The 25,238-nt window shown below is 39.2% G+C and overlaps 3 protein-coding genes across 4 annotated transcripts in view; 2 read left to right on the top strand and 1 right to left on the bottom strand.

Moving 5' to 3' along the window:
• Window positions 1-25,238, top strand: part of LOC120422046 (3-oxoacyl-[acyl-carrier-protein] synthase, mitochondrial) — a 147,648-nt gene that overhangs the window by 32,298 nt on the left and 90,112 nt on the right. The window lies entirely within an intron of this gene.
• Window positions 408-5,073, top strand: LOC120422036 (venom serine protease Bi-VSP). Its single transcript, XM_039585365.2, has 6 exons — window positions 408-591; window positions 3,323-3,700; window positions 3,763-4,198; window positions 4,267-4,342; window positions 4,408-4,492; window positions 4,557-5,073. The coding sequence occupies exons 1-6, from the start codon at window positions 531-533 to the stop codon at window positions 4,997-4,999; spliced, it is 1,479 nt and encodes a 492-aa protein (XP_039441299.1). The 5' UTR covers window positions 408-530; the 3' UTR covers window positions 5,000-5,073.
• Window positions 5,227-25,238, bottom strand: part of LOC120422023 (NGFI-A-binding protein homolog) — a 32,328-nt gene continuing 12,316 nt past the window's right edge. The window contains exons 2-7 of one of the 2 annotated variants that reach the window (XM_039585349.2): window positions 10,741-10,842; window positions 9,866-10,676; window positions 9,707-9,800; window positions 6,333-6,430; window positions 6,071-6,143; window positions 5,227-6,004 (exon numbers count right to left, since the gene is read on the bottom strand). In XM_039585349.2, the coding sequence (XP_039441283.1) occupies window positions 5,780-6,004; window positions 6,071-6,143; window positions 6,333-6,430; window positions 9,707-9,800; window positions 9,866-10,676; window positions 10,741-10,842 (1,403 nt within the window). In that variant the 3' untranslated portion in view covers window positions 5,227-5,779. The remainder of the gene's footprint in view (window positions 6,005-6,070; window positions 6,144-6,332; window positions 6,431-9,706; window positions 9,801-9,865; window positions 10,677-10,740; window positions 10,843-25,238) is intronic. The other variant, XM_039585354.2, reaches the window with a different exon arrangement.

Genomic DNA, 25,238 nt, shown 5'->3' with positions numbered 1-25,238 from the left:
TACGTGTTTTTTGAAGACTTTAAATATCAATAACAGCGGGTAAAATTCCGCAGCAAGCTTTGATCGCACGGCTATACGATCGCCCGTTGATCACTCTCGTTGATTGCTCACTTATACGTAAAAGGATGTGTCACTGTCATAAACTTGGCCGGTCGTCCCTCCGACCGGCTCGTCATCACTCACACCTTCCCGCGATGCCGTTTCCCTTAGCACATGTACTTCCAGCTGATGCTCGAAGGAACTTCACCCGAAGACGCGTGATAGCACGAACCTCGCCAAACCCACCCCGGTCGTTGATCGTTTGTATTGGTGCGCGAAAAGTTGTTTGTTTCCGATTCGCGCGACTTTGCATACGTGCTTGTATAGTTTTTGCTTAAAATTGTTATAGGAAGAACGGGTTCAGCTTAGTCTCGTCGCGACACTCGATCGGGTTAGAACGAAGATCTTAACGGTCGTATTGATAGTTGTGTGCAGTGATTTTTTTTAAGGAAGTGTATTAAGCCAAGCATCGGCTACTGCTCTAATCAGTCATGTGGATCCTTAAATTTGTGATATTTGCTGCACTGATCGTGCACAGTGTGCATCCCCAAGGTAGGAAGAGCTGAAACTCTACAAAAAGTGATTGGTGGTGTCTTTGGCAACTCGTTCGTAAGGTGACTCAAAAACAAGTTCACCTGTCCCATTCAAGATCACACCAAAATCCTTGAATCGCCGAAGGTCAAGCACATCGGAGATTTTCGGCTTTCGTTCTGCGTGCAGTGGACCGCGCTTCGGCGATCGATCGCCCACTAAATTGTTGGTGTTGGTGTGTAGTGGTGTTCGATGACGTACTCGCGGCGCCGGAGCCGGTTCGTTGCTTCTTTATCATTCGAGTTGATGTCTTTTATGTGTTGATTGGGCTGCTTTTATGCTACGTGCGTATTTTGGACTGATTTTTGCGGAAGAGTGTTTGTGTTGTGTGCCAAAGCCAGTGACTCGCCGAGGGGCATTTAACTTGAAGCGGCTTGCGAACGTGATCCGGTTGTACGCGATAGATTTGTGCAAACATACCTAAAAAGAACAGTTAGTCAGGAAGAAATTTTGAACTTATGACGATGAAGATCAACAGAAAGGAAATATTGTTGTGCATATTAATGTTCGTCTAAAGTAGTTTTTCATTCATTTATTGACTGTAGTTTTATTTTGTCATTTTGCTGAGATTTCAGTTCAATTTTGTTTACTTTCAAGAAAACTTGTGTAGGGGAACAGCATCTAATTCCAGCGTGCCTCTAATGTTGGCAGGTCAGAACTTGGACATTCAATTAAAGCTAATTAAATGCGTTTTCAACTGAAATCGAGTAATAAATAGCTCAATAAGAAGTGAGTTAGCAAGTTTCTATCAAAAGTTAGGCAAAATTAGTTGTTTAAACAGTGAAAATCAGCAAATTGGATGGAGTTAGGTGCGAGTGTTTAACCTGCCAAACATACGAGAATTTCCCCTACTAGACATTTGTTTGATAACATTAATTTTTTGAATAAATATCATGGAAAACTAACGCAAATAAATTCAAGTGATTGTGGACTAAGTATGTTGCAAACATTATAATCATTATAATCAAGTTATAATCAGTTATAATCAGTGGTAAAAATCACTGACCTCTTGCTTGTTACGGCGGTAGACCCACCGGTCTTAACTCCAAGGAGTTTTGGATGCCCCAGAACATCTCAATAAGTTGTTACAACAATGCACTGTAGCCTTCTATACTAACTGAAGCAGTGGGTAGGATCCGTTTTCAAACTCTTCAAGTTTCGACTTGTTTCTATGGTAAGCCTATTGCACAAACGGTTCAAACGTATAAAGACAAGAGAAGTCATGTTTCAAGATTTTACAAGACTAGAGAAGTCATGTTTCATAAGATTTTTTGTACATTTTAACCCAAAATACTCAAACTTTAACAACTTGTAACTTTTGAACCCCGGGGTTTAGAGAGTTCGTCATGAAGACTTTTTTTTCATGTCTCGGCGAGATCTTTCGAATAAAGTTTCTCCCGTTCGTGTACATCCTTGGACCAAATCCGCCCATTCTTCTTTTTAAAAGATTTTTAAATCAAAATCTTTTCAAAAGATGTTTAAATCAACCCAAACATGCTAAAAATAATTTCAAATGCAGGAGAATGCATTTTAAATCACTTTCATCTGATTAAATTTCCGTTGAAATTTTGAAGTTTTTTTGAAACAAATAAATTTTTGGCCCCTGATTTTTCGGGCCAATTTTGAGGGGGACCCAAAACAAAAACTAAAAACTTGTACCAGCCTAATTAATTACTAAACAAGTTTTTATGATTATGAAAACAGAAAAGTTGTTCATCTTAACGACAAATCAATAACGTTTTGTTTTTAAGAAAATTGTAAATAGATTAACAAAGGTCGCGTTAGATTTTACATTCTTTTGAAAATTTAATTGAGATTTATATTTTTGAATCGACAGAATAATCATGGGCAAATTAACACAGTATTGCTAAGTTATTATCCAACAATCAGATAACACAGTCCAGTTCTTTCTCAGTTTGATTCCATGTCCAGATTTTCTCGAAATTATCACATTCACCAACGCTTTTCATAATGCATACGTAGTGCAATTTTTCAAAAGGTGCTTTCTGTATAACAAACCCAATGCACAAAGGTTATAATGAAACAGCTCTTAAATATTTTAGATTTTGAGTAATATTTTTGGCCTAAAACAGAAAAGCTTATAAATTTTCAAAAATATCTTATTGTTGTAAGAAATTTTCTAGCCTTCCTAAAATTCATTTTGTTTGTATTTGTGTATATGGGATCCCATGAAAATTTAGTTGCATGTTTTCATCAAATATTAACAAATATTATTGGAAGGTGATATTTGTATTCTGCAAGGTTATGTTATAGTTATTCTGTTTAATTGTATAAAAATATCTATTAGAAAACCCATAATTTAAACCATTTACATGTGGATACCGATTTGTTATAAATTGGGAAAAACAAAACAAATCCCCTTGAAAGTTGTCATTTTGCTCTCTGACCACAAAATTTAACGGTCTGTGAAAAGAAAGGTTTTCAGTTTACGATTGAAAATAAGTGATTCAAAACCTGTGCAGCGTTGATTGTCTATTTGCAGTTAAAATTAACATCTATACACTAAATTCTCTAGCGTTATTTACAATCAGCCATGAGATACCTCTAGCTAATGACTTGTTTTAGTGCAGGAAGTTGAATTGATGATATCATCAAACGTGAGATTGCCAAAGACGCCAAAATCACCGAATATCTCCAAGGATGATTAACGAAATACAACTTAAATCTTCAGCCCAGTCCTGCTACACGCCCAACGGCACCATCGGGGTGTGTCAATCCCTGCAAAACTGCCCCTCGCTGGTCCGACTGTACCAGAATGATCGTTCCCGCCAGACGGTCAACTTTCTAGTTGCGTCCCAGCGAAGCTGCGGAAACCGCGTGTTCGCTGGATATCCGGTACTCTGCTGCACCGACGGAGTCCAGTATGATCCGCTTCCGAGTTCGAGTTCGCCGTTTATTGAGGTGCCAACCACAACGTCGACAACGACGACAACCACCACCACCACCACCACGACAACTCCTCGGCCGGTGACGACAGTGGCACCGGTCACGGCAGGTCCACGCCAGGCAGATTGTATCGGTCCGGACAGCAGGGAAGGGTACTGCATTAGTAAGTAACTTTATTGCACGATTTGTTGGCTTGATCTTAACGGGTTGACACGTTTATTGTAGGTTTGCGAAGCTGTCCGTCCCTGCTGGGTGAGTTCCTCCAGCGCCAGAAAGATCCCCAGTACGTTCGGTTCATCCAGCAGTCGAACGCCATCTGTAACTACATTCAGCCGAATGTGTGCTGTCCGCTGGATGTGCAGGCACCTCCGGCTACCCCTCCGCCGACGGTTGCGCCACCACCGGCACCAGCCACCGAGGGACCGTCTCTGTCGAAAAACGCCGATAGCGTCTCGCTGCCGACGCCGGCCGAGGGGTGTGGCTTCAGCAAGGTCGAGCACAATCGCGTCGTCGGGGGTGTTCCTGCCGCGCTGCACGGATGGCCTTGGATGGCCCTGATTGGGTACAAGAACACGCTGGGCGAAGTTTCGTTCAAGTGCGGAGGATCGCTCATTACCAAGCGACACATTTTGACGGCAGCCCACTGCATTCGCAAAGATCTGTAAGTTATTGGAGGAGCCTCATTATCGTGCACGATTAATCTTGAACTTGTGTGATTTCGTTTTATAGCTCCTCGGTGCGATTGGGCGAACACGACACCTCGACTGATACGGAGACTCAGCACATCGATATCCCCGTGGTGAAGGTAAGTCGCTGGTTGAACTCGTGACCTGATCGATGATCGATGCTAATTTTGCTTTTTTTTCGCAGATTGAAACTCACCCTCAGTATGACAAGAAGGATGGACACTCCGACATGGCCATTCTTTATCTCGGGGAAGACGTTGCGTTCAATGGTATGTTCTGATTCGCCTTTTGTTTCAAGCTGCAGTACCGATCACGTTCCTTCACGTCTTCTAGATGCCGTTCGTCCAATTTGCCTTCCACTAAGCGACCCCATCCGGACGCGAAACTTCATCGGTTACACGCCGTTCGTTGCGGGCTGGGGCCGCACCCAGGAGGGTGGCAAATCGGCCAACGTGCTGCAGGAGCTCCAGATCCCAATCATCTCGAACGACGATTGTCGTGGACTCTACGCCAAGATCGGAAAGTCCTTTTCGGCGAAACAGTTTGACGATGCCGTTATGTGCGCAGGCGTGCTGGAGGGCGGCAAGGACTCTTGCCAGGGCGATAGCGGAGGTCCGTTGATGCTGCCGCAGCGCGATGGAACCGAGTTCTACTACTACCAGGTCGGAGTGGTGTCGTACGGAATTGGTTGTGCTCGCGCCGAGGTGCCCGGTGTTTATACTAGGGTGTCGCAGTTTGTCGAGTGGGTCAAGGAGAAGGTCAGCGAACCGGTGTAAGGAGTGGGGGTTTCGAAATTTACTCATGCGTTTTTTTTTTGTTAATAAAACACTGTTTTGTACAACTTTCTTAATCTAGAAGTTTTATTCAGTGATGGAGTTTTGATAAAATGAATGTTCCAATTTGTTTGATATCTGATCATTTGTTTTATTTTTGAACGTACCGGCTGATTTTTGTACAAAATGTTTTCCTTCTCATTAGTTGTGTAATGTTTTTATTCACATGAAAGTTTATTTCGATTACACAATAATAAAACTGTATTACAGCTACGAAATTATACACAGCTATAAATGTGTAATGTTTTATTTACATACCCCTTTGATAACGTTTACAATAATAATAAAAAAAGAAAACTAAACAGAGAAATAAACAGTCTGAAAAAAAGATTTACACAGTCTCAGGATTACTATTTTGCAATCATTTTTACTCAAAATTAAGTGTTCTTGTAAAATGAACGAATTGAGTCTAAGTCGAGTGCATCTAACAAAAACAATGATAAATGAACCTAAGAAACAGTCTTTACGTTAAACAAATTTTAATGTGAATCTCACAATTGCGAAATGTCGTCATTGTCGGTAATTTTGAATTTCCAAAAAAATATTCTAAACTTTGTGAAAGTTTGTAGACTAGGTGTGCAAATTTTATACTCTTAGCAAAAATTTTACTCTGACCATAATTTTCCTATCTGAATGAATCTGTGAGACTTTCAAAATTCGTACTTATAAAAAATCGCCACCCCCAGCAGCTTCCGCGGCAGCAGTCCTCTTCCGGTGGCCACGTTATAAATCCGGCGACATGGCCTCCCGCTTGATGGTGATGGCCTCGCTGAGAGCCGGACTGAGGGCCAGCGCGGGGTTCGCGACGGCAATGATGTGCCCACCGGACGATGAAATGACCTGCACGCCGAGCGCGCTCTCGTGGGGAATCAACGGGCCGCGGACCGAGTGGCGCAGGTTCTCCCCGAAGTCGTGCTCGTTCAGATCTCGGTCGATTCCATTTCCAGCCTGAAATTGGAGGAGGGGGAAATTGGTTACTTTGGCGTTTGAGGATATTTGAGGAGAAAGACTCACTTGAACTGGTGACGAACTTGAATTGCTAAAACTAAATCGAGAATCTGCGTCATCAAATTCGGATCGAGTGAATCTGTGGAATGAAGAGAAATGCAAGTAATTATTAGTCCTGCGAATATTGCCAATCATTCTACACAACAAAAAGCAACAAACTCCAGCTCTTCCAAGAACAATCCAGATCTAGACCAAATTTTGAGTGGGCTTACGGTTGCTCAAAATTTTGGTTTCTCGAAAGAGCCAACTTTACTACTAACATACTCACGAAAATTTACTTGAGTCGGTCAGGTCGAACGGCTTCTCGCCGGTCATGTGCTGGTACAGCGAGGTTGAGGACAGGTCCCGGTTGTCATCGGAGTTTTCCTGGGAAGGGAGGTGGGGGACGAACATATCACAGAGAATTATTACGATGGTTCAATCACAGCGTGAAAGGGTTTTCAATCTAAAGGAGTTCTAAAAGCTTTGAAGCAAAAAGCAATAACTTAACCTTAATGACTAAATAATAATTTTCTAAACTAAATCACGCGCGTTTTGTTTTCTAAACTACATTCTAGCAGAAGCAGGAAGCGGTAAGCGTTTGTTTTTCTAGCACCGGATATTGTGCTGGGATGTTTTAGAATAGTTTGGCCAAAACAGGGTGCAGCACTTGGTGCACGAGAAAAAGTGAAATGATGTGAGAATTTTGCTCAGCTTCTGCGTATCCTTTTCTGCGCACTAATTGACTGTTTATTGCGTTGATTGATTCATCCAATTTGTTAGTTACTTAATAAATATCAATTGATAATATGATTTTTTATGCATCTAATAACATGATTAACAACAACTTTGTTTTACCTTCTATAAAAAATTAAAGAACAAACTAATCAACAATAAAAAAGTTTATAACATGTTAGTGATCTACAGTTGATATATTGATAATTCTCACAACACTTTTCTTTTACCAAATTGCGTTGCGTTGCGTTTGATAAGCCATGCATCTACATCAACAATTGAAGGGAAAATCGTCTATTTCCAGCAGGGATGACTAAATATTGCGGAACCCAAAGTTTTTAAGGCTCTCTTCACTTCCCTTACGTAACAAATTTTCAATGTAAATTTACCCTCACCCTTAGATGTGTTTTGTAGTACTTGATCGAATCCTCTATTTGAGGATCTTTCAGTACTTTTCACCTTGTATTGCATTTTATTGAATTTAAAACCTAATTGTACGGAAGCTAGAAGAGTATCCTGTCAAAATGGATGATTTTCCCTTATTTATGGCTACAGTCTTATTAAATCACTTCTCTTTAAACATTAATATCTTTACTCATCATGGTGAAATGTGGTTGTCACGAACTGTATAAAAATAAATGTGTGACAAACATTCTCCTAGGGTAACATTCAATCCTTTGTTTTAACCTTTTTCTAATTTCAAAATATTTAAAAATATTCACATGATTGCAACATACAAGTACTAGTTCTAGTTTCCTAGGTAAAATTTAAGGAAAGCACTCTTGAAATTTGATTGTTCGACTAGCTTGTTATTTGATCTGGGTTTTAAAAGTGGAATTTATAAAGAACTCAATTAAACTCTACATTTCGTAGGTTTTAATGAATAAAATCTTCTTCTACGGATGAGTAAGTAAATACGTAAGATTTCGTTTTTTAAGTCGAAGTCTTCATATCAAATGTGGCAACGTTCGCAATGAAACTGATCTGAATGGCGTCGATAAACTACATAATCTTATTGAAAATATTCATATGCTAATGAAACAGACAATCAACCACTCAAATTTGACTAATATGGGGTCGCTAAACTCGTACTTGATGTTAAAATAATAAAAAATATATTTTTTTCGTGATTCGATTGTCCGAAGTTCTATGAAACCTTCGGATACCGTAAACTGGGGTGACTTTGATAGCCCGGGGTGACTTTGATAGGATTTTCAAATGGCCGTCAAATGAATATCTAAACATTTTTGAGAATTTTGAGTATGGAAGCATCAAGGGATAGCTTATTATCGAAAATATATGCAAAAATGTGATGTATCAAAATTAGTGGCCAAATCAAATTTCTATCAATATCACCCCGGGCTATCAAAGTCACCCCAGTTTACGGTAATCGAAACTGCGGATAATCGAGGCTTTGGATAATCGAGTCGAGACTGTAAAAGTTTCTATTTCAGTAAAGTTGATTGCACAACTCGATATTTTTGAAGTTGATGTCAGTAAACGCCTCAGTTTCGTCAAGGTATGATAGATTTTCGATCCCTGGACACGCTCCAATAAACAGAATTGAATTTTAGTAAATTCTCTGCAAATAAATAAAATTTTAAATTTGGTTACAAATGCTATGGAATCATGTTAACCAACCATGCGTTCCCTTATTTTTGCTATCCCTATAGATAAACGTGGGTGCGCATGGTTGCTTCAGATAATTCCATAGAATTTGTTCCCAAATTTGTAATTTTATTTATTGGCAGGGAATCCTCTAAAATTTAATTCCGTCAATTGGAGCTGAGGGATTTATTTAGAGTACCGACAATTCTAAAATAAATGCTGTATAAGATCATGCATTCAAAAGTTTTAATTGTTTAATGACTATCAGCTCGATGGTTGCGTGCTCTCTTTTACTATATTTGCTAGGACTCTGTCTTTTTAGTACAAGAGATCACACAAGCATCGAGCTACAACTCTTTGATATGAATACACCCAAAGCAGCGCAGCATTCATCCAAGAGAAAAAAATCTTTCAGGATTGGAAGCAAATAGTTACAGTGAACGGACTGAGAAAATAAATCATCCACCAGAAAAGTGTTTATAAGGGGAACAGAACACGAGACCATTGATATTTAGAATTACCTAAGCCTTTAGTCGATCCATGTCATATGGATGATATTAACTGATTAAAATGTGTTGGTGTGCATCCGAGGACATTATTCGATTGCGAATATCAATATCCTCTCATACAAAACCGAGGCTTTTTAATTCTCGACCGTCTGCTTTGAGTGTATTAATCCAAGACGATTAATTTGAAACCGGAGCTTATTGAACAAACGAAAGCATGCAGTTTAGTACAAACTAAAAGAATAATACAATAAAAATAACTCAAAAATAAACAACTTAAAATAAATAATTGTAAGTAAATAAAAGGATACTTAAATGTTCAACACAATAAGCCAACAAAAAGCAACAAAGCGAAAACAACGGAAGCCATTAGTGTGCGTATCAGCGCGCTGCAAACTAAAACCAAAGCTTGTGGGGGTTTGTGCGTTCTAAAAGCGGGCCTAAAACGATTCTGTGCGGGGGGCGTCTCGTCGCGTGGGAGTTTGCTCCGGATGCGGGTGAGTTCCTACGCCCCCCCGGAATCGTCACACACACAGTCTAGCCAAAAGCGGGATGCTCATAAGCACATGTACTGGTGCGTGTTGGTAATGGTTGTGGTGGTGGGAGTAAGCTGTAACGGAAGAAACGAAAGCATAATTTTGTCTGCGCCAGGGGTGGGGGATCAACCAAAGAAAAACCAAAGAGGTGGTAGTAATTGGAAGTTGTGGGATCAACAGAAGCCTAAGAAGCACTGTTTTGCTCTGTGTCTAAGCTGAGCATGGCTCTACGAGGGGGTCATCGGGATGGCTCAGCGCCGGGTGTAGGGTTTATCTACCTTTCCGAGGTCGGAGCTAGTTTCGCTGGAGAGGCGGGCCCGCTTCATCTGCTGGGCCGGGTCCATCTCGTCGTGCCGACTGGGCTGCGATGGACTGTGGAAGAGATCATGTTAGTCGTCTTTTAGGATGTGGGTGTAAATGTTTGAGGTTGAACTTACCACAGTCCGGTCAGGCGGATGCTGGCCGAATGTCCGAAGCCGCACTCCTTGACGACCAGGCGTGCCAGTGGGAACAGCTCGTCCCGGCGGGTCAGGAGCGCCGGAACGTACTTGCATATTTGGGCGGCAGCTTCGTTCACGCAAACTTCGTGCAGAGTCAGTGGCTTCTCCGGACGGCGTTTGCAGTCGAAGCGGCCGTAAATAGCGGAATACTTCCGGATCTCGTCCATCCGCCGGGGGTCGCTCTCGTTCATAGCCATCACCTGCTCCAGGTCTCGGGTCGTGCGCTTCTTGACATTCTGTTGCCGAGGTTCCAGCTGTTGGGGAATGGTTTGGGCTAGCTGGAAGGACTTGGCGGTGATTTTAGCGATTTGTTCCTCGGTCAGGCTGGGAGTCAGCTGCAACGAGTTGGTCGTAGTCGATCCAATTGGACTGACCACGTTACTGTTGATGACACTGCTCATACCGGATGCCTGGTGTCCTATCGGGGACGGTTGGAGGTTTGTACTAGAAGATGGATTCCCCACGAAGCTAGAAGTGGGTGCATAAGGAGTTGCTGCTGCGGCTGCTGCTGGAGGGTAGCTGGCGGTTACGTTGCTCACCAACGGAACCGGTCCGGGACTGTAGGAGTACCGACACGGCGTGTCCATACTCGCGAGCGGTGTCTGGAAAGCGGACGGATTCGCAATCCATTCCTGAAGCGCCTTCTGCAGACGCCGCACGTGGAGGGGCTTCGACTGCATACCAACCAGGTCCACAATTTCCATAAATTCCTGCGAAGAACTTGTAAATTGTTCGAGATCATCTCCACCTGGAAAGAATCGCGAAAAAAAGACGTTATTTCAGGTTTACAACAAGTTTTGCAGATTTCTTACCCATGGCGAGCAACGTGTCAAAGTAACTCAACAGACTTGCCCTTTGCAGCACGCGATAAAGCTGGAGTTCAGCCTCGTTGGACGGGGTAGCTGTTTCAACCACTGAAAAAGAATAGAAAGATGAAAAAGATTAGCCAACATTCTAAATACTACAATGCTCAAATTTTAAGGAGTAACGGCCAAATTCAGAACACGCAAAAAAAAACATCCCCTTTCTCGAACATCCAACAATTACCCTCTCCACCAACTTTTCTAATTTATGCCTTTATCATTCATAAAACTTCTTATTGTACGTTTTTCTGCTTCTTCCAAATCGTTAATTTCTCCATCATCTTTCCGTTTTCGGCAATAGCCATTTATACCGCCAGCCAGTTTGGCGAGATATTAAAAGGATGCTGCCAAAACCGTTACAACCCTTCCCGATTTCTGCAAGAATTGTGCGTACAGTGATCACAATTGAACCCTTTAAACTTTTTTTTGCTTCATCCCAACGTCTTCGTCGGCATCCCTCCCTCCGATTGTCGCACCAGAAAAAAAAACTGCTGAGGGAACTAACAGGAGAGTGGGAAGGGTCTGTGGGCCCACAGCCACCGCGTTCGTGTAGGGTTTAGCAAATCACACCAAATTCCCAACAAATACAAATACATCAGTCGGGGACGGGGATTTATTCATGAGAGGAGAAGTGTTCAAGAAGCAGCAAATAAAAAAAATGCGTATGGGACTGAAACCACACCCTCCTTCTGCCGTCCGACGATCGAATCACGGACGAGATGCTGTAGGTCGTCGTCGTTGTAAGGGGTCGCCTGACAGCATGCTGGCAGTATAGAAGGTAGCACGTGTTGCGCTGCGTAAACCGTTATAAGATTTTGGTTAGGGGAGGATTTGCAAGTTCTTTCGAAAGTTATCATTAAACTGTAAAATTTACGAGACTTTCACAGAATTTTACATTTCACACAAAGTATTTAACCCTAAAACGTCGCGATCGTACTATCTTGTCGCACGTCGATTCTGGGCCAAATTGAGTTAAGAACGCAATTTTGTACAGCTTTTAATGCCTCACATTTTGACCTTCACATATTTCTAAAATTCGATTTCAGTTAATTCATCAAAACCTTTGTAATGTTGTCACTCTTCATACGATAGCAGTTCCGAAAAGGTTGTGCTATCTAAACAAAACCTGCAAATGCAACCACACGGTGAATTTTAGTCGTGGCTGTTTTGTCACACACGAACGGTCAGCCAAACAAAACGTGTTTGTTGTTGTTTACATTGCGTGCTCTAGTTTTGGACCAATTCAATGATTTTTTTAAAGTGTAATTTGCCTCAAATTTTATCAAAAATTTGAAGGAATTTCATGACAAAAAAACTGAGTTGTTTACAAAAACTCAAACCCCGATGGTTTGACACCAACTGTTGTCAAACTAACGGGGTCACTTTTTAGTTTGACACCACTTTTACACGGATGTTACACACACTATCAAACGTTTGTTTTGATAGTGTGCGTGAGTACCGTGTAAAAACGACAGTTCGTCACTTTTTAGTTTGACTTTGACCAACCAACGGGGTACAAACTAAAAAAAGTGTCAAACGAAAAAGTGACCAACCACCGGGGGTTGAGTGTAAATGAAATAATTATTCCATAATTTGTTATATCTAGAGAAATAATGTACAGTACTTATTCAATGACCGGGCTGGAAAAATGATGAGGGGAACATTTTGTTCACAAAAAAAGTCAATAGTATTTCCAAATTATTATTTGCTTTTAAATTTCCGTTTAATATAACATGAAATATCATAAAAACATTTTTTTTCTTTGATGGATTTATTTTGGCATCCACTGACCCCTCGATCATTTTGCTTTGTTATTGTTTTTGACGTTTGTCTGCATTGATGCTGGGCTACAGCACAGTTATCGAGCGCCCAGTTAAATAACACCCAGTTACTGAACAAGTACTGTAAATGAGGTATCAAAAAACATTAAATAAGCCTTTAATTTTACATCCCAAACACAATTTTTATTGTGTACGATTTGGTTAAATCAAACTGAAACATTTTAATTTAGTATTTTCCAGTAGTTGTTTACAGCACGATTTTTTCAAACATTTCTGCTTGCCAAAAATCAAAAGTAAATTTTTAAATTGTAATTGTATGAAATTTTAGATTGGTTTTCAATCAACAAGAAAAATGAAGTTAGTCTCAGTCATAAGTCATTTTTGACGAGCGGAAATATGTCGAAAAGTCGTGTTGTCAAAAACGGGATAGCAGTTCATCCGTGATCTTGATAATTAGAAGTGTGGACTCCATAAAATATTATTACTACTCATTTTGAGCCCAGCCAAATAGCCTTTTATACACAATTTTTTTTTTCACCATTAAAAAAACAATAAATCAACAAACAGTACTTGTTTGCTTATTTCCGTACAAGCTATTCAGAACAATTATGTAGTTGAATACGCTGTTTAGAAGCAATAACTCAAAGTTAAATACAGTGGACTCTCTCTGTGTCGATATTGAAGGGACCGTCGAGAGCGGGAGGTATCAAAGGGAAGGTACCTAAAAATTTATATTGACAGATGGAGCAATATAGCCTTAAATAAGTCATTAAGTTACTTTTGTTTGTTTATTATATTGATTGCTAAAACTTTTAAACCATTTTCAAACTTTAAAGCAATGTTGGTTGTCAAATTAATATGCCCTGATCATTTGTTGCTTCAGGCTCTATGTAGCAAACAATTTAAGAAGTGGATGTTTTTGTCCTTCATATTTATTAGTGGATTCTACGGTGTATATTCGACTAACAGTCTACATATTGAAAATAAAAAAAAAATCTAAATCGTCACACAGTGTCAAGCATCGTTCCGTATGTTAACTCTTTCACGACTCAATTATGTACTCCCGTGCCGTGTTTGCAGCTTTCTGGTTCACTTTTGATTGGGGTGTTGAAAGTGCGTAGGCATCACCCTCGGTCGAGAAGGGGTTGGAAAAGTTACCCACTCCTGAGCAACTGCAATACAGGGCTTTTTCAAATATTCCGCGACGCAAAATTTTACGAATTTCAGTGCAAATCGACACGTCATTACTCAATTTAAAAATGTCATTCTTTAACCAAAATTCCACTAATTCGTTACGTAATGCTTGCACTCACCTTTGCAGTGACTCCTAGATCAGATAATGCAGATTTTTTTTTGGCACTCGAAGGCAGCCAAAAAAACGCGCGCGATAAATTGTTTGACGATGTTTTAACAACTTTGAGTCGCTTTTTTGTCGAAATCACGCATTTGCATAAGCAGTGGAGAAAAAACGGATTTCAAATTGGCTGTTTGATCGCGCCGTCGCCACAGTTAAACCGCGGCGCGTAATCGAGCTCGGGGGATGTAAATTTGTTTGGAAAAATTATGATGACTTTTACCATTGTTGGTTAAGTGGGTTGAGGCTGTTTTTTTGCGCTGGAAAACTGGTTTAGAGTTTTTTTGGATTCAAAAACTGTTGAAATAATTGACTAATCTGTCAACCAACTAATTAACCCTTTCGGGAGGAAACGGATTGCAGTCATAGAGTTTTTTTTTCTGGTAAAATTATAAATTTTTAGTTGGAACAATCAATGGTTCCGAATAAATTTGGTATTTGTTCGTAATCTAAAGTTTTATTCTCTTACAGAACGAGGCAAACAACCCGTGACAAAAGAGAGAGGGTAGCCAGAAGGATTGCTGATTTCCCAGGGAAAGGGTTATGCGTAGTTGAGTTTTTTTTCTTACAGGAATCACAACTTTTTATGATCGTTTTTTTCTTGCCCATCTGATTTGCATATTCTGCTTCAGACGAAAGTCGTCGTCTCCGTACCAGCAGTAGTTTAAGGAGACAGAATAGTTTTTTTTTTGCTGCTGCTGTTGCGGCTAAGGATTCCTTCACTTTCGGTTTCGTTCCTGGCGAAGATCCTTTATATAATGAAGTTTTTTTTTGGTGAATATCTAATTTCTTGTGTGGAGTTTTTTTTGTCTTAGGATCGTCTGGTGAGAATCGTCAGTGTACTGGATGGTGGTGTGTGGTGATCATCCGCGTAGCCGTTGCTGACGGGTGACCGGGAAACGACCTGGTGGCTGTGCCGGAAAGACGAAGCTGGGGCAGCACCGTGAGAACTGGGAAGGTCTTGAGATTAGATGGAAACTTTTTTTGCTGTCAAGTTTTTTTTTCTGTAGAGGAATAAATGATAAATTATCAGAATTTCAGGTTGAATAAAATGCAGTTTTGGATAAATGAACAGTGACAGTTTTACTTGTAGTTATTTCAGGGATCTGTTAGTTTTTTATTGTGTAGATTTTACATCTTAAAAAAAAAACTAAACAACAATCTGAAATAAAATTTGCAATGGCCTTATTAATATTAACCCTCTACGGTCCAACCCCGCCTTTAGACGGGCTTCGATTTAAAAAATCGCCAAAAATCTATTTTTCATGAGATTTCCAAAAAAGTGTCCACGTGGATGGTCCCATAGGCAAAATGTAATGATAGGAGGTAGTAGAATAGGCCAAATACTACCAAAAACAAACATAAACTGAACAAGATAAATGCAAATTAAAATACTAAAAATGATACAAGAAAAATATAAAACAAGAGAAGTTTTTCGTAGAACAAAAGTTGCTCAAAATAAACACGGGAAAAATAAAAATTTTCGAAAACAAATTGGGCAGGAGAGGGTTAAGAATATTACTTATGATTTTTTAAGGAAAAGATACGTGGCTAAGGATTTATTTTTGGTGAAATTCCAGACCAGTTGTCTAAACAAAAAAAATGGGTATGAAGCGTAGACAATCGCTAACCTCTCCCCTTAAAGTGTTCACGTAGTTGATGGATGACCCATAAGTGATTTTTTCGCAAAAAGTCAACTCTCATGGCAAACATAATGTCAAACTACCAAATTTCACGGCACTGAGAAATGATTCGACATAAATTGAAGTTAAAATTCTGAAAATACATTCTTCCAGTAACGCAAGCTAGGTTTTCTCAACAAATTATAGGTTTGAAAATAACTTCCCTGGAGATGGAGCCACACGTTGCCGTCGTTTCAGGGCTATTTGCAAAGATGGTTTCCGATGTTGATATATATCACACATTTATTTTATATTTATATACTTGTGTTGATAGAAATCACAACTATTGTACTATGTAAAATTGCAAGATATTGATTTTTTTTATTTGCATCTCAATATTCTTGTTTGTAAAATCTGCTTTGAACAGGTTTTAATCTTTTTAATACGTCGTTAGCTTAGGTAGAAATTCGTAAAGCACAGCAACGCTTACACAAATCAGTAAGAGAGGCCTCTTCTAGGCATTGTGATTTTTTTCGTTTTTTTCAAAGTGGGTGTTAGGTTAGGATTTGGTATTTTGATAAATTAGTTTTGTTGCAAGGCACTCAGAATAGTTAGTATTTTTTTGTAACTTAAGGTTGTTTAATAGTTCCAGACTCCATCTGTGTGTAAGTGAGTTAAGTAATGCTTTCAGAATCTCTGATTTCAATTTATGTGGTATGCTAACCATTCGGAATAGTCAAAAAAATCCATAGAGTCTCGATCAATCAGTAATGAAATGATATCGGACAAAATTCGTTAATCTGTTGAACTAACGGTTCTCGGATTATGGTTGTATCGACCATTGTTGCGAATCGAGGATCTACTGGAGTTTTGACGATCAAATGGAGCCTAACATTTCAAAGGGACACATGGTTTTTTGTGAACAGGGATGCATCTCTCTCACTCAAATGACAGTTTACATAATGTATGATAGGGATACACTCTTGTTTGCAGAACTTCTGTGCCCTAATGAAATGGAAGGCACGAAATCCGTAATAACAGTTCAATGGAGCGCGTCTGCATTTGTGGACAGACAGTCTATCCCTTTCGCTCAAGTGACAGTTCACGTCAAGTAAGAGGGGGATAGACTGCTTGTTTACAAATGCAGATTCGCCCTATTGAACTGTTACTACGGAAATAGTCGTCTTAACAACGAGTGTTCAACTTGTAAAGTATGAACTGTTCAGTTATGTTTATTGGGTTTAAAACAAGGTAAAGGAATGTTTGGCATTTGGGAGTTTGAGATTCAAGTTTCTTTCAGAAAGTTTAGTTTAGGTTGTTGATAAATGTTTGTTTTCCGTAAATAATAGATTGGACTTTAATCATTGGTTAAACTGGTCGAAGTGTACTATTTCATTTGCACATCTGCTTCTAGTTGTAATGTACGATAAGACTACTGACAGACGCGACAGGACGGGGCCCAGAAAAAAATGCATCAAGATTTATATTCCATAGACAAGTTAGTTTTCATCTTTCGGTTTCCTGTTTTTTTTTAAATTTCCTTTAAATTTGAAATACATCATAGGTGTCCTTTGTATAAATCTCCGATTATTTACATTTTCTTATTCAATTAACTAATAGTTCAATTTCTTCCGGGCCTTTTTACTTTGAATCATAATTTCAGATTTCCTTTATTCAGTGTTAAACTTAGATTAACGTAACTGCTTAAGTCATCCAAGTTCTTACTACTCACACCTACACTAATTTTCTTTCACCTTCCCCCTCCTGATCCTCTATATCTTCCGGTGGTGTTCATTTGGTATGCAATACTAGTTCGGCCACTACCCTATTTTCCACAAGAAACCGGACTTGGACTGACTTGAGGCCGCGTCCCCCACCTTGCTCCGTAAAACGAAACGAAAATTATAGGTTTGAAAATAACTTAAGAAAAATGTGTAATACTGTATTTTCATGTTTGAATTGTTTTAACCCACCGGCAACCGCATACGTGTACACACTTTTTAAGGGCACTTGTAAGAAAGTGAGGTTTATGTCTCTTGACTCAGACTAAAGTAAAGGAGTGGAAATAAAAAATATAAAAAAAATTACAACCTTCAAAACAGCATTTTAAATTTTCATACGACCCCCACACATTTTTTTCGAATCATGCTGTTTTAGTGGGGAATTGCTGTTCCTTTTTTTAAATAAAATGCTTATTTTTTGAAAATAAAGTATTTTGCGAAATATTAGCAAAATACTTCTATTTAAACTAAACTAGCACTGTCACTATTATTGCATCATGATTCGCCGAGAGCTTGACCAAAATAAGCGACAATACATTGTTTGAAAACAAGCTGAATATACTTGCTCGTTACATAAAGAAATGCAACCTAACTGTTTCATAGAAAGTCATAACTTTTTTTTTATTTCATCTACCACCGGAATGATAAAACTATCCCACGTTTTTATGACTATCTGTTCGAAGGTGATTTCCGTTTCAACTTTTTTTTCCAACTCGCTACACCTAAATCTTACAACATTTCCCAAATGTTTGAGCAACGGCACCTAAGCCTCGCTTGATCACTTCGGAAGTTCCGAAAAAAATTGAAATTCCCACAGAATCTCATTTACATACAGGAATCATCACACAAGTTCTGAAGAAACATCCGAAAAAAAAACTAACCACCAAAAAAAAAGTTGAAACAAAAAAAAACTGTCCTTCCAAGGTGCGTACCTTGCCGGGCCTGTGCATATGCTGTGTGTGTGGAAATTATACACGTCAAGGATCATGCTCTAATCTCCTTCTCTGCCTTCCACTCCATGGCGATGTGATGAATCACGGAAGGAGACAAAACAAACAGGAGCAGACCGAGCACCCTGAACCCTCTTTCGCCCTCGGCGCGCGAGGTCTTGCCCGCGTTCTTCCGAGGTCTCATCCCGGGGTTGGTATTGTTCCCGCCGTAAGGGGTCAACTGGTTTTTCTCACCCCTCTGCGCTGCCGTCAAGACAGTCAAATCATCCCGGGTCCTGAGCGTTGGAACAAACGAAATTTGAATAATCAATCGCGGTGGCTTTTTTTCATGATCACTTTTTTTTTGTCTTTAAGACACTGAACGAGTTCGGGATGAGTGAGAACTTTCTCGGGGCGATGCAGCGACCGAGGTCATTGCAGATAATTTATGCATGCAGGATGAGTTTTTTTTTTGTTTTTCAAGACGAACACAACTCCCGTAATCAGCTCTACCTTTCACGGGAACCTGGCGGAGAAGGATTGCTTCGGAGGTTTTTTTTTCGGCTGTAATTTTGTAAATCATAAATCGTTGCTCTCAGCAGCCTTTTCTCTGGCAGTAGCAGCTGAAGTTGGAGAAAAAAAAGTCTTGGAGATTCTTCTGTGAATATCTAAACACTTTTTTTTGGCTCTCCTTGATCTGAGAGCCGAGTGTTCCTTCTGGCGCTTTCGGTGGCTCCCGATGACGATCATCATCGGTTCGAACGGAGCGTTTTCATGCCGTTTATCACTTGGGATGCATTCCCAGGATAGCTGGTGGAAAGCAGGATAACGGACTGTGGATGACGGCGTAATGATATGTTGCAGACATTCTATCACGCTACTTTAAAATCGCTTCCCAATAATCGGTGGGCTTTCACAGATGGGAAAGTAACTGTGTTTTACTTTCTTTTTATCAATGGGTTTGCGGTAGCCTGTATCGTCGGGCATCCCGTTATAATTTGAATAAAGTTTGGATTTCTTTTTTATCGATATGTTAAATTTAGAAGTTTGTTTTTAACTTGTTGGTTGTTGGTCTCTTATGTATTTCTAAAACGTCGTTATTTTTTAAATTTATTATAAGCAAACTGAGCATTGTCCTCTACAATTTTACAAATGTAGAGTTTTCCTAAAAAGTCCAATAAACTTTAGGATCTTTTAAAATGAAACTCTAGAAACCGAGGATTCTGTTTTTTATTTTTACTTTGATGAGACATTTTCTTGTTCTATAACTTTGTCCTTAACATCCAATGTGTTAAAACAAATATTTTTTAAAAGGAAGAGCAAATCTGAAAAACCTTGTGTGCGATCCGACCCCGGAGTAAAAACAATTTTGGATATTTAAAAATTTTCAAATTATTTTATTATGAACATCCAAAGTAAAGTCAATCAAAATAACAAAATTGTTGATATTTGACATTTTTGTTACATGAAATTGAAAGTAGACCAATTTTTGACGAGATATCGATCATGAATGAATTTAAAATTGATATTACATAAAGGGAAAATAAGACCTCATTAAAGGTTTTTTTATTTGAAGGATTTTTTTTACAATTGTATCACAAATAATTCGGAAAACATTCAGAGAATTCTTTTAACCTACAATATTTTTTCAAATAAGTTTATATAACACAGATCTGGGAACTGACATTTAACTTGACCCCAGAAAAAAAAAACATTTTCAAAAACATTGGCAAAGCCACTTGACGCAAAAAGAACAATTTTACAAAGGAACTTAGACCACCTCCAATTTTTGTTTTGGACACGTTGGCGGACGATGTTGACGAGTTGCTGGAAGGCCTCGGATATTGTCTTAAAATCGGCAAGTCGTCAGTGCAAGTCTACACATTTGACGAAAAGAACTTCGACCTGGTTCTGGAGAAATTGAAGAGTAAAAACTTCAAGTTCTACACATTCGACCCCGTGCAGAAGACGGCCGTTAAGGTCGACCTGCAGGGGTACCAAGACTGCCCGATCTCCGACCTCAAGAAGGAACTCTCGGGTGCTGAAATAACGCCGCGTGACATAAAAGTCCTCTCGACCGCGGCACCGGCAAGATTCAAGACCTGCGGCGAACTAAGGCGTTGGACGGGTTTTGGGTAGAACCCGATGGACGCAGCACAGTGCCACCGTTGCTAGAAATTCGGCCACGGCTCGCGGAACTGCAACCTCCCTACCCGCTGTGTGCAGTGCGGTGAATCACACCTCTCTGAGGTGCACTGCCGTGCAAAGCGGACTTGGGGGACAAGGCAGAGCAAACCAAGGCGCGCATCAAGTGCGCCAACTGTGGAGGTAAACATACCAGCAGCTACCGTGGATGCAGCTCACGGAAAAAAACGACCTTGAGGAGCAGGAAAAGAGGAAGAAGAAAGCAGCAGCGTCCCACCCGACCCAGCGAAGTACGAGCGTAACCGTGCCGGCAGCTGGTCGTCGTACGGTTCCAGCGGACAACTCAGCGTTCTCTTCTGGATGGAAGATCTCTTTACCCTGCCAGAGTTCTTTGCTCTCGCAGGGGAGATGATGACGCGATTTCGGACCTGCCGTAACAAACCGGAGCAATTCCTGGCCCTTGGGGAGGTGAAGATTAAGCACATCTATTAAGGATAAAAAACTGTGATCTAGTTTTAAGCTTTCTCTATATCTATCCCCTTTCCCTGGCAATCTTAGTATTTTTTTTTAAATTAATTTTTCTTACTCTTGGTGACACCTTTATTTATAAGCAATAATTGTTCCAAAATGGAATATAATAAAGCTGAAAGGAACTCCAAACTCTGCTATGTACCTCAAAAGAATTGATTGTATCTTGATTTTTCACCAATAAAACCTAATTAAATTGAATTGAATAAGTCACACTTTCAGTCTTGAAATTTTCTTAAACTTTTAGAATTTTTCTTTCCAATGCTCTTTAAAGATCAAAAATTGAATGGATAATTGATTTTTTGCGAATGTTTAGATCGAATAACGTCCTGAGGTGGGTTTGGGTTGTAGAGGGTTATTTTTTTTTTAAATTAGGCTTTAAATTTTATATTTAGTTTCATTTGTATGCTACTTTTTCATATTGACCTCGACCAGAGCTGAGAGGCAAAAATTTCATTTAAAATTTGTTACTTACCTTAATTGTTTAACTTCAATTTGGGTAATGCAAATTTTATTAATTTTTTTTTCCAAAATTTGTAAAACAAATCGGAGGCATTAAAAAATAGTTTTAATGATATAAATAGATTTTTTTTATGATAAAACATGCTCAATCGAATCGAACTGTCAAAAATACATTTTATAATGATTATTTTTGCATTTTTAGTCAAATTCAGAACCGCTTTGTTATTTTTTTAAACATGTTGTAAATTTTGGGATCAATGTTTACATAAGACGATTTGATGAAATCCATAAAAAAACCTTGTACAAAAAAAAAACGATTTAATTTAAACTTAAATTACTATTTCTTCCAATTCTTGTCATGTTAGTATTTAGAATGCATATTGAATTATTTTAATGCATAACGATGAGATCAATGATTTAAATAGGGCATTATATAGTTTTTCTCGAATGTCGATAAAGTTGATTTATGTGAATGTAATGTTGTAGAAGAATTGGAACTGCAATTTTCTTCTGGAGATTAGATATGATTTAATATACATTTTGATGTATTGCTTGAACCCTCAAACTAAGTTTCTTTGTATAAGTTGCCTTCATCTCATAAAAATGAAGATAGCATGATTACGTATAATCAACAACTCCTTAAGATTTGCATAATCATTAAGTTCTATTCTTTGTGAAAGATTAGACCCCTGTCGTCAAGTATTGTGTGCCAACTGTCAACCACCAATATTGCCGATCGTAAAAAGGTGCGAATGTCTACGATTGCATATCATTACTGGTAAGCTGCACTCCGCATGCAGATATCTGCACCAATTAAGACCTCTCGTGAATGGTAATAACCTCCCTTCCGCTAACATTGACATTGTCGAATTCCGGCGGCTGCTACATCTCGCCAAAAACAGGTCACCCGGGTGCAATGCACTGCAATTACCTTGCCAAGGGTGCATGCAGCTTAGGTTTTCACTTTCTACCGGCTGGTGCTGCGGCCCAAAAGTTTGCCGTTTTCAGGTTCAAGGGAAGAGGGCCGTTGACACATTGCCAAAACTAGTTTATCTGCAGCATCAGCTGAAGCGCGCGTGCGACACATCTCAGGTTTCCTCTGTTTGAGGTAATAATAGTACAAAGGAAAATCACCCTTAATTGATCATCGAACGGCAATTTTCTACCTGTCCTGACGACCGCGATGGGCCGTGCTTGCGCAGCATCCTCCGAAGAACCTGGTGACGACTGCTGCATGCACGAGAGGGTTCTTCTCCTTTTGCTGCTGCATTCGTCTTCGTCGACTTGGACTGTTGCAGTTTCCTTCTCGACGAGGGGTTCCATGTAGGCTCTTCAGGTGAGATACCCGATGCTTTCGGCACAAAACATTGCAGCGATGCACACAAGAGTCGGAATTCTTGTTGATTAAAATTGCTCGTCCACATTAAGATAACAATGTTGCAGAGAGGAAAATTAATTTACTTTCGCCCAATTTGGGACTCCTCGACCCCTCCCGGGTTTGCCATTTTTCGCGGGACACGTGCCTTCCTTCTGTTGGTTTTTACACCGGTTGCTCGCACTGCTGCTCAGTTACGCGCCCGATTGGCACTATATGGTGTTGTAATTTGTGTGTCGAGGTCAAGTGTGTAATTTCTTCAAAAAGCCATAATTGCGCGAAATTGTTCGCGAAGCAAGGGTTGGGAAGGGGGGTTCCGTTATGTTTTCGAGGTCATCGCAGGACCTGGTACCGGCTGCTGGCGTGAGGCATGTGCTCGCCGATTTGGACATGAACTTGTAACGGATAGAATAGGTGCCGCTGCAGGTTGGTAATTAAGCACCCGATGTTGCTGTGGTCATAACGGTAAAAAGGTGATGTTTTGGGACAGGTTGGATGGTTTTGATAATTATGATGCGTGCTCATTTGACTGTTGGCGGAAAACTTTCTCACCGATCGCTGTTACAGTTGTCGTTGCGTTCTGGGCGAGGCGCAGCGGGAAATTAACGGAAAATTGGGATAGTTTAGGTGTTGTGTTATGTGGCGAGCAGAAGCTTTCGCAAATTTCTCCCACGGTTTAAAAGGCTGCAATTGTGGCTGCATCTGTTTGAAATTAAGTTACATGCTGCTGTTACTTTCAAAATTGCAGCTTTCTAAAAACGGTTTTATGAATGGACGAATAATTGCATTTAAATTTTATGTCAACGTATTTTTTGACGATTTTTTACTTCCTCCAAATTGTTGGTTGTAAACTTTGGAATGGTGTAAAATTTCTACGACTTTATGAATGAAGTGGCTCTTTTAATTTTTTTTCCTTCGTTCAATGTTGTATCAAAAACGACATTTCCGGGCATTTAGGGGCTTTTATCGGTGGTCTAAAGTCATTTTTTGATTGGCCCTTTTCAGCAAATAAGCCGACCAAAAATTTGCTATATTATTTTATCGAAAAAAATCTCAAGTTGACAGGAAATGCATGCTATTAATTTTGTAACGTTGATTTTTACATTTTCAATCAAATTGAAAAAGTTTTTCTTCTTTAAATTTTATTAATAGAGATTTAACATTTTGGTGCATTCGTCTATTCAAGGAACAATTTTTAACAATTTGAAGTTTAAGAAAAGACATAAATTTTAATTAGAATGTGTTACTTTGTCTTCTGAAAAATTGTTAATAGGGGAACAGCATCAAACTTTGGCATTCAATTAAAGCTCATAAAAAGCGTTTTCAACTAAAATCAAGTGAAAAATAGCTCAATAGGAAGTGAGCAAGCAAGTTTCTATATATAGTTTTGCAAAATAAGTTCTTTAAATAGTGAAAATTAGCAAATTGGATGGAGTTAGGAGCGAGTGCTTAACCTGCCAAAAATACGAGAAGTTCTCCTATCTTAGACAAATGTCTAAAATAAAAAAATAGGCTTAAAAATAGTTGCGCTGTAAATTCGTATTTTGAACTCCGTGGTGACTTTGATGGTCATAGCTTTTTTTTGTTGAAATCAGATTTAAGGTGTTCAAATTTTTTTTACGGCAAATTTACCATTGCGAAGGTTGCTAATATAGTTTTTAAGAAAAAAATATGTTTATATTTAGTTAACCATGCCTATGAGCTTTTAAACAAAACATATAAATGTTAGGCGAAAAGGCGAAGTGATAATTTTGGCTGAAATTCGTTAAAGCTAGTTTTGTTTTATTTAAGCACGAATCAAAAGTTTTAACAATTTTTATGAAATTTGTTTTACTGAAACGCCTTAAATTAGACTTTTTATTGTTTTTTTAAAAACGCATAATTTTATTATTCATAAACTCAGACGACCAAATTTGAATGACTTTAGTATGTTTGATACGTGCATTTCTTAAAAGAGCACTTTTTTCATTCAAGCTTTTTCTCTTGTATGGAAACATTTTTCCTGGCATTCTAATCTATCATTGTAGTGGTGAGAACCAAGGTTTTGACAATTTTATTTTTTTGGGACGCCCTATTAGTCAGTATGATTTCTTAGCATTTCGTACGTATTCAATTTGTACTCTTCATTTTGCGGAAAAATCTCAAAGTCACCCTTTTTTACGATAAATGAAGTCACAGTTTAGTGTCTTTAACTGGAAAAATTTACATTTTCTCAACTGTTCATCATCACATCTTTTCCAATCAAAAACTTGATTTTAAATTGTAAAATATATGTTATATGTGTTGGGTGTTTAGCGTGGTAGCCTCTAAACCCCAGTATGGACTGGGTTCAACCCCAGACAGACCCGGTGGCATTTTTCGAAACGAGATTTGCCCGATCACGCTTTCTATCGGATGGGGAAGTAAAACGTCGGTCAACTTGCGTAAAACATAACCTTCGGACGCCTAGAAATGAGCAGAAACTTGCAAC

Source organism: Culex pipiens, chromosome 3 (genome assembly GCF_016801865.2).
Source record: "Culex pipiens pallens isolate TS chromosome 3, TS_CPP_V2, whole genome shotgun sequence".
NCBI classification, from domain to species: Eukaryota; Metazoa; Arthropoda; class Insecta; order Diptera; family Culicidae; genus Culex; species Culex pipiens.
The sequence above is the reverse complement of the archived record's forward strand: the minus strand, read 5'-3'. Positions and strand labels throughout refer to the sequence as shown.